The 12,232-nt window shown below is 45.6% G+C and overlaps 1 protein-coding gene across 2 annotated transcripts; it reads left to right on the forward strand.

Annotated features, from left to right (window-relative positions):
* The first annotated feature begins 920 nt into the window (after window positions 1–920).
* On the forward strand, window positions 921–12,212 carry CFAP73 (cilia and flagella associated protein 73). Of its 2 annotated transcripts, none has more exons than XM_031948643.1 (7): window positions 921–1,001; window positions 4,105–4,210; window positions 5,060–5,164; window positions 5,520–5,720; window positions 7,681–7,902; window positions 11,193–11,351; window positions 11,985–12,212. In XM_031948643.1, the coding sequence occupies exons 1-7, from the start codon at window positions 982–984 to the stop codon at window positions 12,066–12,068; spliced, it is 897 nt and encodes a 298-aa protein (XP_031804503.1). In that variant the 5' UTR covers window positions 921–981; the 3' UTR covers window positions 12,069–12,212. The 2 variants fall into 2 exon arrangements, with proteins under 2 accessions (XP_031804503.1, XP_031804502.1); XM_031948642.1 differs by lacking the exon at window positions 921–1,001 and adding an exon at window positions 2,347–2,532.
* Window positions 12,213–12,232: the final 20 nt, after the last annotated feature.

A 12,232-nucleotide genomic window follows, 5' to 3' on the forward strand; every position in this document is an offset into this window, starting at 1 on the left:
ATGTCAAGGTCAAGACTCTACTACCTTGCTTCTTGAGCATCCCAGGCCACTGACAGATTCCTGGGCACCCTACAATTTTGTTAAAAGCTTTCCTAAGGCCTCAATTTCCCCTTCTATGAAGTGGTCACAGTATCATTTGGGGTTACAGTGGAGCTGTGAGGGAAGGAGGAGGAATTGACCAAGGGTGGGGGCCTCATTTGTTCCTGGAATACAAAACCCCCTTTGTAATCTGAGTGAAAGACTGGGCAGGGAGCCACTGCTCTGGCCATATTTTTGTATCAAAGAATGGGAGGGACTATCAGGATTTAAAAAAAAAAAAAAGTGCACCAACAAGCTAAGGTACAGCCCCAGTCATGTTTGATGGGACTTCCTCCAAGAAGTCTTCCAGGATTTTTGTCATCCCCCCACTCCCTGCTACAACCCCACAGTATACAATAATTTGAATTAACCAGGAGAAAGGAAATATACTCTGAGGTGGGAGTACACCATTAACCAACAGGCTAAATTCATAGTGGAGTTTATCACCCTAAAAGAGTTAATTAGCTATTAGGAGAAAGACACTATGAGGCATGGGGGAGGGACGAAAGGAAAGATAACAGGAGCTAACACAAAAGAGATTCAGCAAAGATGGCATAGGTCATGGCCAGATTTATAAGGGAAACAGCCTCAAAGGTTTGACAGGGGAGGAGGTTACCCAAGACCTCCATAGGGGGGTGGGACTGTAAAACTGAGTCCTTCCCTGCTTGGCTCAGGGAGTAATCTTATCGGTACTTCAGGCTTTCTCTGACAACCCCATCTCATCACTATGACCCAGAACCACATCACTATGACCTCAAAGAACAAATAGAAACCTCTTTGTTTGGCATTCAAAGCTCTTCATAACCTGACTCCTCTGTAGCATTCTTACCTTACACATTATTCTCCCCCAGGTGAAATCCAACTCACTTATCACGGCATCACCTCCCTGTCACCTCTTCAAGAATGGAGGATAAACAATCTCTGTGAGTGGGGCTGTCTGTCCTACTAGGGACCCAACTGGGTTTGTCAGTTGGGGTAACATAGCTCACTCTTTCTTTTTCTACATCATACCTTACCTCTAGGTGCTCTGCCCAAGGGAATATTAAAAAAAAAAAAAAACTTTTTTTGATTGATGAAATCTCCCAAGATGTCTTGGGATATGTAGCTAGATTTCTTTCTTAAGGACCATGCTTTAAACCCAAATCAGTGGCTCCCATGGATAAGTCAACAATAGGTCCCAGGCCAAGCCCACTTTGTCATTGTTGTAGCTCTGATTGAGTCAGGGTGAATGTAAAGAGCATTGTTTCTGTTTTAGCCAGAAATTCTGAGGCTCTTCCATTCCCAGATTGATTTTTTTTTTTTTTGACTAAGTAAATGAAACCATTCTTTGCTTCAATTTTTACTTAACCTTAATCACTGAATGGGTGTTGCCTCTATCAGACTGAGACCTGTTAAAGACTTTAACTTAAAAACTCCAAGGTCTCCCTCTGCCTCCAGAGCCATCTTTAGTCATCCGGATCTCTGTCTGGCCACTGGACCCAGATGGTTCTGGATGAGAAAGCGAGTCAGTTGACCTTGCACAGCCTGCCCTCACTTAAATCCAATTCACTTGCACGTCATAACATCACCTCCCTGAAGTCGGGATCCTTTTCCAGAAGGACAAAGTGCAGTCCAATCACACCCACCTTCTTCGATTGATTGGTTGATAACACAAAATTATGGCATCTGGGGTATTATGGTACTGGATGTTCTCTCCCCTCCTCACTCTTGCCTTTTAATTTTCCCTAATTTTCCTTACTTAATTCTTTCAATATGCATCTCATATCCTCCCCAGTTGCAGGAAGTCTTTCCTAGTGACCCCACCAGCCAGAGCCAGGCTTCTCAGACTGCCTTCCATATTTACACAGTTTCCACATAGCTTTTTGCTCTCCCCCATTAAAATGCCCACTCCTTGAGGGCAGGGATGACTTCTGGCTTTCTTTGCATCCCCAGGGTTGTGCCCAGTGCCTGAAACAGAGGAAATGCTTAATAAATGCCTGTTGACTGACTGACTGAGACCCCCCCCCCAAAACACCTTCTCTCGATCTCTTCCCCTGTATAGCAGGCCAGAAAGGAGCAGATGCTGCTCCTTCCTTATTCTCCATCACCATCCCTCCCGCCCCACCCCTAAGAAACATTGTGGGGACCTCTGCCTTTCCTGGCAGCTCACTAACAGTGCCTTGTGTAAAGAGCTAGGGAATGCCAGAGTCGTGTACCAGGCAACAGAACGTTGTGTTGGCAGTTGCCTTAGCAACCACGTGGGGGCTGAGTTCCCGTTCCCATATCCGGAGGATGCACTGAGTAGCTGAACAGGTCCTCAGCCCCCAGGGGGCTGTGTGTGTGTGTGTGTGTGTGTGTACACACACTAACAAGACTCTAGGCTTTACAGGGTGACAGGGGTAGCCAAAGAGAGAACATGTCTGTGCCTTGGGAAGAGTATTTCCAGTTGATCTTGGAAGAAAAGCTGCTGGCAAAGTGAGTGGGGAAGTGGAGGGGTCTGGGACAGCCCAAGGGGAATGCCGCCTCCCTCTGCAGAGAGCATTCAGAGGTGCAGTGGCCACACGGTCGAAGTGAAGGGTCATTCCCAAGAGCTGTCTGCTAACTTTGGTCAGTGGGGACGCAGGGGCCAGAGAGAGTAAGATCTACAGGGTGACAGGGTTCCAGGCCAGGTCTCTGCCCCAAAGCTGTATCCCAGCTACTTCTTACCTCATGTTACTCAATAGTTTTCTGTATCTGCTACTTTATGGTCTCTCTTCTCCCCTTCTTCTAGTCTCTGCCCACCTTTCAAAGAGAGCTTCACAGATTAGGATGAGATAGTTGAGATAGCCAGGGAGGACCCCCTTGGGAAGAAAAACAAATATGGGATGTCCGAGCTAGAAGGAGGGGCATTTTTGGAACAGAGAATGTCAAGACTGGGAGGAATCTCAGAATAGGGGATGTCAGGGCTGAGAGGGACCTTAGAACAGGGGATGGCAGGGCTGGGTGGGACCTTAGAACATGGGATGTCAGGGCTGGAAGGGGCTTTAGAACAGGGGATGTCAGGGCTGGGAGGGGCCTTAGAACATGGGATGTCAGGACTGAGAGGGACCTTAGAACAGGGGATGGCAGGGCTGGGTGGGGCCTTAGAACAGGTGATGTCAGGGCTGGGAAGGGCCTTAGAACAGGAAATGTCAAAGCTGGGAGGGATCTGAGGGGCATGAATTCCAACCCTCTCGTTTTACAGATGAAGAAACTGAAGCCCAAAGAAATTAAATGACTCCCCTGAAGTCATACAACTAGTGTGTTTTTGAAGCAGGATTTGAATCCAGATGTTCCTATCTCTAAGTTCGATGCTCGTCCACAAACCTTAATGAGCTGTCTTTCTTCTATTTCTGTACATGTCATTTCTCCCAGGAGACTGTAAACTCCTTGAGGCCAGAGACTTTCTCCTTTATCCCTTTGTAGCCCTATGGTCTAGCACAGTGCTTGGCTCCCAGCAGCCATTTCAGACAAGCTTATTGAAACTGGATTGATCTGGGAGGAGCCTTAGGACACAGGATGTCAGAGTGGGAGCTATGGGGGCCCCCCTCTCTACCTTGTATCTGGCCACTTTGTGTGAATTGTACTTTTTTATTTTACATTTAATCTGCACTCACATATGCCTTTGAGTATAGGAACTGTGGCCAAAGCTCTAGTACCCTGCATAGAGGGAGGACATGACACATTCTTGACTGACTGATTGATTTACCTGGGAATCCAGACTATTAAAGGTCCACATGGTCTAGCACCAGAAAGATCCTTAGAGCCCATTTGGTTGGCTCAATCTTCTCACTTTATAGATAGAGAAACTGAGGCTCATTCAAGCTCCCATAGTTAGGGACAAGGCCCTGACTGCTGAATGATGTGCCAAGAATGGAATTAAATAGGCACCTGCTGGCCCCCATCCAAGGGGCTCCCCTTGTCTCCTCTCAGTGGATCTCACCTTGGTTTCTGTCTCCACTTGGTGACTCTGGTGGGACACTGAGGGGGGCCCTCAGTGTCACTCCCCCACACTTTCTTTTTCCCCAGGAGGCCTCCGGCGCGTGAGGATGGCTATATCAGCCATGCTACCCAACTGCTGGAGAAGAAGCAAGAAATGGTAGAGATGGAGGAGGCCCTGAAGGCTAAGAAGGAGGTAACCTTGTTTGTGTTCAATATATAGGGGAGAGAAGGGAAGAGGCAGGGGAGAAGCAGATGAGGTTGCTAGCCTGGGTCTCTCCCTGACTTCCAGGATGCTGGGCAGCCTGTAGGTGTTGGGCTTAAGCAGTTCTGGGCTCTGTCCCCTTTAGCCTCCCTCTCTTCAGGCCAATTCACTCGAATGTCATGATCCTCTTTGAGAACGAAGGACAAACCACAACTCTGTTAGTCCTGATCCCTCCCTCAGGGGCAGCTGAGGACCCTTCTTGGGGGAGATGAGTGTCTTGAGTCTCAGGTAGGGGAAGATTTTATAATAAAAGGATCCCAGACTGGGATTCAGAGACCTGAGTTCTGATGGTGGATCCACAATTAAATCTGTGTGATGTTTGAACCTGGGCAAATTACTTTCCTTTAGATGGAGTTTCTTATTTATAAAAACAGGGAGGTGGGTGAGATATTCTCTAAGATTCCTCCAAGCTCTTATCTTCCCTGTTCTAAGGTAAGGTAAGGTCCAGTCCTGACGCTTTCTGTTCTAATGGCCCTGATATTCTCTGTTCTAAGGTCCCTCCCAACTGAGATATTATCAGTTCTAAGATTTAATCTTCTCTGTCAGACTCTGTTTTAATATTCCTCCTGCCTCTGACATTCACTGTTCTAAGTCCTAGGCCCTATGCTCTACATTTTACAGTCCCTTTTAGCTCTGCAACTTTAGAATTTTCCCCAGTTCTTGGCTTACTTCCTCTTTTCTCATAGCTTAGTAATCACTCAATGACCTGTAGGAGTGTGCGTGTGATGGAGTCCACTTCCATGTTCCAACTGAATCCCTCTCTCCCTTTTCAACACTCAGGAGTTCCAGGTAAAGATGTCAGCTCTGAAGCAGCGAAGGGAGGCACTGGACCAGAAGGAGGATGCATTGAAGGAGTCCATGGTCCGCTTTGACAAGTTCCTGAAGGTGGGAGGCTCTTGGGATGCAGGAGAACTGTGCCTCCTATGAAAGTTTAGGGGGTTCTGTTGACCTTCTATTTCTCTAAAGTATCCATGGGGAAAGCCTTGTAGAGGGGGGATGGCCAGCTTAGAATCCCAGGTTAGACTTCTAGCTGGGATAGCCTCGGTGAACACCTCCACCTGGCTCTGAAGATTCATCCCCCTTCCCCGCCTAGGTTCCCTGACATTGCCCAGAACCCCCTATCTCCAGAGCGGTGCAGCTATATCGGACCCAATGGACAAGCAGACAGGGCAGGCAAGGTCTAACCTGAGAGGTCAAGGGGAAGTGGCCAGATTGGAAAGATGGTTCCTCCTCTGGCCAGGACACAGAGGCCAAGAAGAGCCGGGCCCTGCGCCGTGCAGAGGAAGGGCGACAGACTGCCTCCCAGAAGGAGGCTGAGGCTGCAGCATTGAAGGAGGAATTGAAGGGGCTCATTCAGAGGAAGGAACAGCTGGAGCAGCAACTGCACAAATACAGACCCTTTGCCCAGTACCTGGAGCAAGTGGTGGCCCAGTCTGAGCAGGTGAGTACTGAGGCTATTTGCCACATGTCCAGCAGCAGCCAAGGCAGCCCCAGAGATACCCTTCCTCCTAGAAACCTACCCATTATTTATTAAATACCAATAAACATAAAAGGAAGGAAGGAAGGAAGGAATGGAAAGGAGGGAGGGAGGAAGAAAGGAAGGAATGGAAGGGAGGGAGGGAGGAAGGAAGGAGGAAGGAAGAAGGAAGGGAAGGAGAAAGAAATATGCATTCTTGGCAATGTGCTTTTTCTTTTTTTATGTTTATTAATATCTTTTGTTTTTATACCACCTAATTTCCCTATATATCCTGCGGCCCCCCCCGCCCCGAATCATCCTTTAAATGATAAATTTTAAAGGAGGAAAAAACATTCAGAAAAATTAGCCAGCAAATTATCCATGGCTGGCAATCTATGTGGCATTCATTCTCTACCCATATCATACCCCCACATCTGCAAAGAAGGGAGAGGGACAAAATCTTATCTCACTGTTTCTCCCTCCTCCTCCTCACTTCCTGACTTCTTCCCTGACTTCCTTCAGTCCCAGCTAAAATCCTACCTTCTACAAGAAGCCTTTCCCAGTATATCTTAATTCTAGCACCCTCCCTCTGCTAATTACCTCTAATTTATCTGTCTATAGCTTATTGATACAAGCTTGTTTGCCTGTTGTCTTCTCACTAGACTGTGAGCTTCCTGAGGACAGAGTCTGTCTTTATTCCATCCCTAGCATCTAGCTCAGCACCTAACACGTGGCAGATGCTTAAAAAATATTTATTAACAGCATAAATGGGGTCACTCTTGGTCCTTTGAACCTCAACAGAATTCAGTTTTGATTGTAGTAATGGTGCTAAAGGGGAAAGGGGTCTTAACTGTTCTTTGTGTGAATGAATGTGTGTGTTTGTGTGTGTATGTGTGTATGTGAGAAAGAGAGAGAGAGAGAGAGAGAGAGAGAGAGAGAGAGAGAGAGAGAGAGAGAGAGAGAAGAGAGAGCGCATTCTGGCATTCTAAGGAAGTTGGAATGATGGTATGGGGGGGGGGGGGCTTGTTTTTGTCTTGTTCTCTTGAGGTCATAAGTAGAGCGGTCATTCATCAGCCCAAACCTACTACTTTCTAACATGACAGTAGTGTTTACTCCATCAAATGCTCTGTCCACCCAGAGGCAACAATAACTGCAGCATTTCTCTAGGCTCCTAGTTAAGTAATCCTTGCAGAAAAAAGAAAGAAGGCTAGTCTGGCATGAGATGTTCATTTATTTTGTACTTTTTAAATCAGATTTCCTTATCATGTCTGGGCAGTGGAAAGCACTGGGCTTGGAGTGGGGAGTCTTCTTAAGTTCAAACCTAGCCTCAGACAGACATTTTCTGGGGGCAAGTCACTTCATGTGATTTGCCTCAGTTTCCTCATCTGTAACATTTGTTGGAGAAGGAAATGGCCAACCACTCTGGTATCTCTGCCAAGAAAACCCCAAATGGAGTCAGGGAGAGTCGGACTTAATAAAATCACTGTCATGAAATGCTTCCCTTCCCCCTTAAACAGTCCTGTGGTCACAGGCCAGGGGAGCTCACTCTACTGGTAACACCCAATGAGCTCTGGCTCTGGCTCAGATTTCCCAGGCTTAGATGATCTTCAGCCTCAGCCTCCCCCAGTAGCAGGGATTATATCAGGAACTACCAAATACAGCGAGATAATGTTTCTAGATGCATATAATATAATACACACAATTACAAAAGAAAGCAGTTACATTGAAATGTAGTGGCAAAAATATTTTAAAATATAAGTTACAGATCCCAAGTTAAGAACAGGTACTCGTGTTCCATGACACCTCTAAGCCTGATCTGTAAAATGGGGGTAATCTTACTTACTCGTAGGGTTTTTTTGGGAAAGCTACTTAAAGTTGTGGGAGTGATTGGAACCATACACTCTCTCTGCAGCTCTGAGTGCTTTCCCCTTGCCTTCTCTCCCAGTTTGAGGAGATCCCCGAGCTGATGGCCCGGTTCAGTGGGTTGTTGGAAACCCGAGCCATCCTGACCGACCATGAGCAGGCTTTACACAAGGCCATGGAGGATGCAAGGGCCGAACTGCTCAAACTGGTAGAAGAAAAGAATGATGAGATCCTGCATCAGAATAACCACATGGCCGACCTGCAGGTCCGGCTGGAGGAGGTCAGGACGCAGGCCCTGCAATGGGTAAGTGGGCATGCGATCAGGCTCGCTCGGTCTCCAAAGCACCATTTCCCTTTCCCACTTCTGCTTTTCCTTTGGGGTAGAAAGTCATGGAAAAATAAGAGCTCGCTTTTCAGGTTTATGCAATGCAGCTGGAGGAGGAAAGGGAGGCAAGATACTATCTCAGTTTTACAGATGGAGAAACTATGGCATAAAGTGATGCACCAACTTACCCATGGTCATACAATCTGGCTTCCTGGTGCCAATTCTAATGTTCTTTATTATTTCCATTTTACAGATAAGGTAACTGAGATAGAATGGTGAACTTGGCCATGGCCACAAAAATACTAGGGCTCAGAGCAGTCCCTCAAACCCAGGGCTCTTGATTGATTAGAAGTCTAGTGTTCCTTTTACTCCATTGTTCAATGATCTCCAATAATGCCCTGTTCCCTCTGAGATCAAATACAGAGCTTCCATTTGGCATTTAAAACACGTCTCTATCCTTCCTATCCTTCTAACCTTGTGATCTATTAGTCCCATTTCTATATGCCTTGGTCAAGTAATAAATCAATAAGTATTTGTTTTGTTAGATGCCCTACATAAGGCACTAGAGATGCAAAGACAGAAGGGCAAATGGTTTCTGGCCTCAAGGAGTTATCAATCTGGGGAGGCAACAGCCAAGCTGTTTCTCATTGTTTGTGTATCTCCCATCTCTGTGTCTTTGTATCTGGCTAAAGTGTTTCCTACTATTCATGCATTTCTCATCTCTGAGTCTTGGTACGTAGCTAAACTATTTCTTACTGTTTGTGCATCTCCCACCTCTGTGCCTTTGTATCTGGCTAAACTCTTTCCTACTATTCATGTATCTTTCATCTCTGTGTCTTTGTATGTAGCTAAACTGTTTCTTACTGTTCATGTATCTCCCATCTCTGTGCCTTTGCATCTAGCTAAATTGTTTCCTATATCTCCCATCTCTGAAGCTTTTGTATCTGGCTAAACTGTTTCCTACTCTTCATGTATCTCTCATCTCTGTCTTTGTATGTAGCTAAACTGTTTCCTATTGTTTGTGTATTTCCCACCTCTGTGCCTTTGTATCTAGCTAAGCCTAATGTTCATCTATCTCCCATCTCTGTGCCTTTGCATCTGGCTAAATTGTTTCCTACTATTCATGTATCTCTCATCTCTGTCTTTGTATGTGGTTAAACTGTTTCCTACTGTTCATGTATCTCCCACCTCTGTGCCTTTGTATCTGGCTAAATTGTTTCCTGTATCTCCCACCTCTGTGCCTTTGTATTTTTGGCTGTGTCCCATGCCTGGAATGCAATCCTTTTTCATCTCAGCCTCTTGGAATTCCTGGCTTCCTTCAAGACCCAACTGAAATACATTTTACAGAAGACCTCATTCCCTCAACTCCTGCTATCTCCCCTCAAAATCAGTCTCATGTCTATCTCTGTATCCTCCATAGCTATATAGTCTTGCACACAGCATACAATTAATGCTTGTTGACTAATACGCTACTAGGTCACCTTGGACTTGGAAATGATTTTAATAGGGATGGGCTGGCAAAAATTAAACAACTGGCTCTCTGAGGAGGAAAAAATGTATGGGCCTACTTTTATGTTTAGTCTATATTACTAAAATCACCAAGTTTAGACAATAAAACAAATCGAGCCCTGATTTTTGTCGCCTTTGTCAGTTTCTGTAAATGTTTACATTGAAGAACTTTAAAAAATTTAAAAAAATGTTTTTCATTTAAAAACATTTCCATATGACTCATGTTGGAAAAGAAAAATCTGAACAAAAAGGAAAAACCATGAGAAAGAAAAATAAAGGGAAAAAAACGTGAAAACAGTGTGCTTCGATCCTCATTTAGTCTCCATACTTCTCTCTGGATGTGGATGGCATTTTCCATATAAAGCTTATTGGAAATGCCTTGGATCACTGGATTGCTGAGAAGACTTAAGTCTATCATAGTTGATCATCACATGATCTGGCTGTTGCTGTGTACAATATTTCCTGATTTTGCTCATTTCACTCGGTATCAGTTCATATTAAGTCTTCCCAGGCTTTTCTGAAATAAACTGTCAGTTCTTAATAAAATAATATTTCATTACATTTATTTAGTCAATTCCCAATTGATGGGCAGCCCCTCATTTTCTAATTTTTCAGCACCATGAAAATGGCAGCTACATTTTTGCACATGTGGGTCTTTCCCTTCTTTTATTATTTTTTCTGGGGGGAGGATACAGACCCAGTAATAGCACTGGATCAAAAGGTATTCCCAATTTGTTTTCCTGAGGCAACTGGGGTTAAGTGACTTACCCAGAGTCACACTGATAGGAAATGTTAAGTGTCCAAGGCCAAATTTGAACTCAAGTCCTCCTAACTTCAGGGCTGGTGCTCTATCCACTGCACCACCTAGCTGCCCCAGGTATTCACAATTTGATAGCCCTTTGGGCACAGCTCCAAATTGCTCTCCAGAGTGGCTCAATCAGTTCACAACTCCAACAATGTATTAGTGTCCATTTTCCCATATTTCCTCCAGCATTTATCCTTCCCTGTCATCTTAATCTGATAAATGCAAGGTAGTCCCACAGCGCTTTTAATTTACATTTCTCCAATCAATAGTAATTTAGAGCATTTTTTCATATGACTAAACAGCTTTCATTTTTTCACCTGAAAATTGTCTATTCATATCCTTTGACCATTTATCATTCACACTGAAAACTTAACACTCAGCTTTCCCTTCCTCAGAATCCAATCTATGGCAATTAGGAATCTCATTGAATTTCTCTCCAAATTATCTTGCAGTTTTTTTTTTTTTTTTTAACTACCATGGATGAGGGAGTTTCTTAACCTAGTAAGCCAATTCGTTCCATTGTTAAAGGATTCATCAGGAAATTCTTTATACTGAATTAGAACCCCCCCGACTTCTACCCACTGGACTGTTTTGTTTTTTAGGACCCAGGGTTGGCTATTGTTTTGTTCTTTAGGACCCAGGGTTGGCTATTTTAACAATAACTACATTGCCCCCCCAAGTCTTTCCTTTTGGCTAAATGGTCTGATTTTTATTGAAGTCAGTGGAAAGGAAAATACTTCTCTTCTCAGGGAGTGACCTTCAGGGACTTGGTGGGAAGGTGATGTCAAAGATGATGAAGATTGACCAATCTCTGGATTTCCTCCTTCAGTCTACAGTGCAAATGCCAAGTTAAATTTGTGATTCACGGCTCAGGACTAGGACTGATGATGAGGGATTCGGGGTTTGTCCATGATGGTCCCCTCCAGTTGAGCTGACTCCCCTTGGGTGTCTGCAGGAGTCCAAATGGGTTCACATCCAGAACACGGCAGCCCAGAAGACTTTGCTCCTTGGGCAGATCAAGATGGCAGCCCTCAACTTGTTCCAGATAGTCTGTAAGCAGAAGAAGGAAGTCCCTGCATTGGCTGTGGAGGACACGGAGGGGCAGCTGGAGCAGGTGAGCCCCGGATGCACCCAAGTGTATTTCTCAAGCTCTAGGAAGTCCCTATACCTCGTTATCTCCCATGTCTTCTCTTTGCTTCAATTTGTAAATGGCCTGTTAGCTAAGGAAGTCAGAACACAGTGAATGATACCAAAATCATACAGCAGAATCTTGGATGGGTCAGCAATGTGAAGACTCAAAGGAAAAAGCCCTGGCCTGAAAGGGCTGGACCTGGCTCTATCTGTAACTTATTCTCCATATTGGACAGGTCACTTTCTTTCCTCTTTAAAATGAAATCTAAAGTAGATGTTCTCAAAGGAGACTTCTCTGCCACGTTAACAACAATCGTAGCTGTCCAATCTAAAGGCCTTTTCCTCCCTCCTCATCCTCCTAGACCCATCTGCCTCTTTTGGCACTGGAGGTCATCCTCTTCTCTCTGAGCTCCTCATGGAGCTCTGTCTAATGGGAGACAGCCAACAAAAGTGTGCACACAAGTGACTGTGCAGACAGGGAAGGCATGGAGCCAAGAGGGGTAGCTCGCGAGTCTGGCAGGTGCTTCTGGAAGCCCCTCGGCCTCCCGCTGGGACAGATCCTGGGAGTCCAGAAGCAGGTGACTGACTCCAGCTGGGGGGGGGAGGGGCCTTCCAGGTTCAGCAGTACTTCCAGGATCTTTCTGCCACACTGGCCAAGCATCATCAGGGAGAGCTGGGGCCCTCTGCCACTGACCACTAGGGAAACTGACCTGAGGGAAGCTGCCGATGGAAGAGGTAGGTCTGGCCCCGTGTCCTGGAACACCCACATATGTGTGTGTGTGTCTGTGTGTGTGTGTGTGTGTGTGTGTCTGTGTGTATGCACGCGTGTCTAGCAGAGAGCCCCAGCAGCCCGACCTGGATGCC

Source organism: Sarcophilus harrisii, chromosome 1 (genome assembly GCF_902635505.1).
Source record: "Sarcophilus harrisii chromosome 1, mSarHar1.11, whole genome shotgun sequence".
Classification (NCBI taxonomy): domain Eukaryota; kingdom Metazoa; phylum Chordata; class Mammalia; order Dasyuromorphia; family Dasyuridae; genus Sarcophilus; species Sarcophilus harrisii.

Bases quoted from the DNA above. Each gene is read 5' to 3' on its own strand.
- CFAP73 (XM_031948642.1), top strand. From the start codon at position 2,474: ATGTCTGTGCCTTGGGAAGAGTATTTCCAGTTGATCTTGGAAGAAAAG. The intron at 4,211-5,059 runs GTAACCTTGTTT...TTCAACACTCAG, and splicing joins CCCTGAAGGCTAAGAAGGAG to GAGTTCCAGGTAAAGATGTC. The intron at 5,721-7,680 runs GTGAGTACTGAG...CTTCTCTCCCAG, and splicing joins TGGTGGCCCAGTCTGAGCAG to TTTGAGGAGATCCCCGAGCT.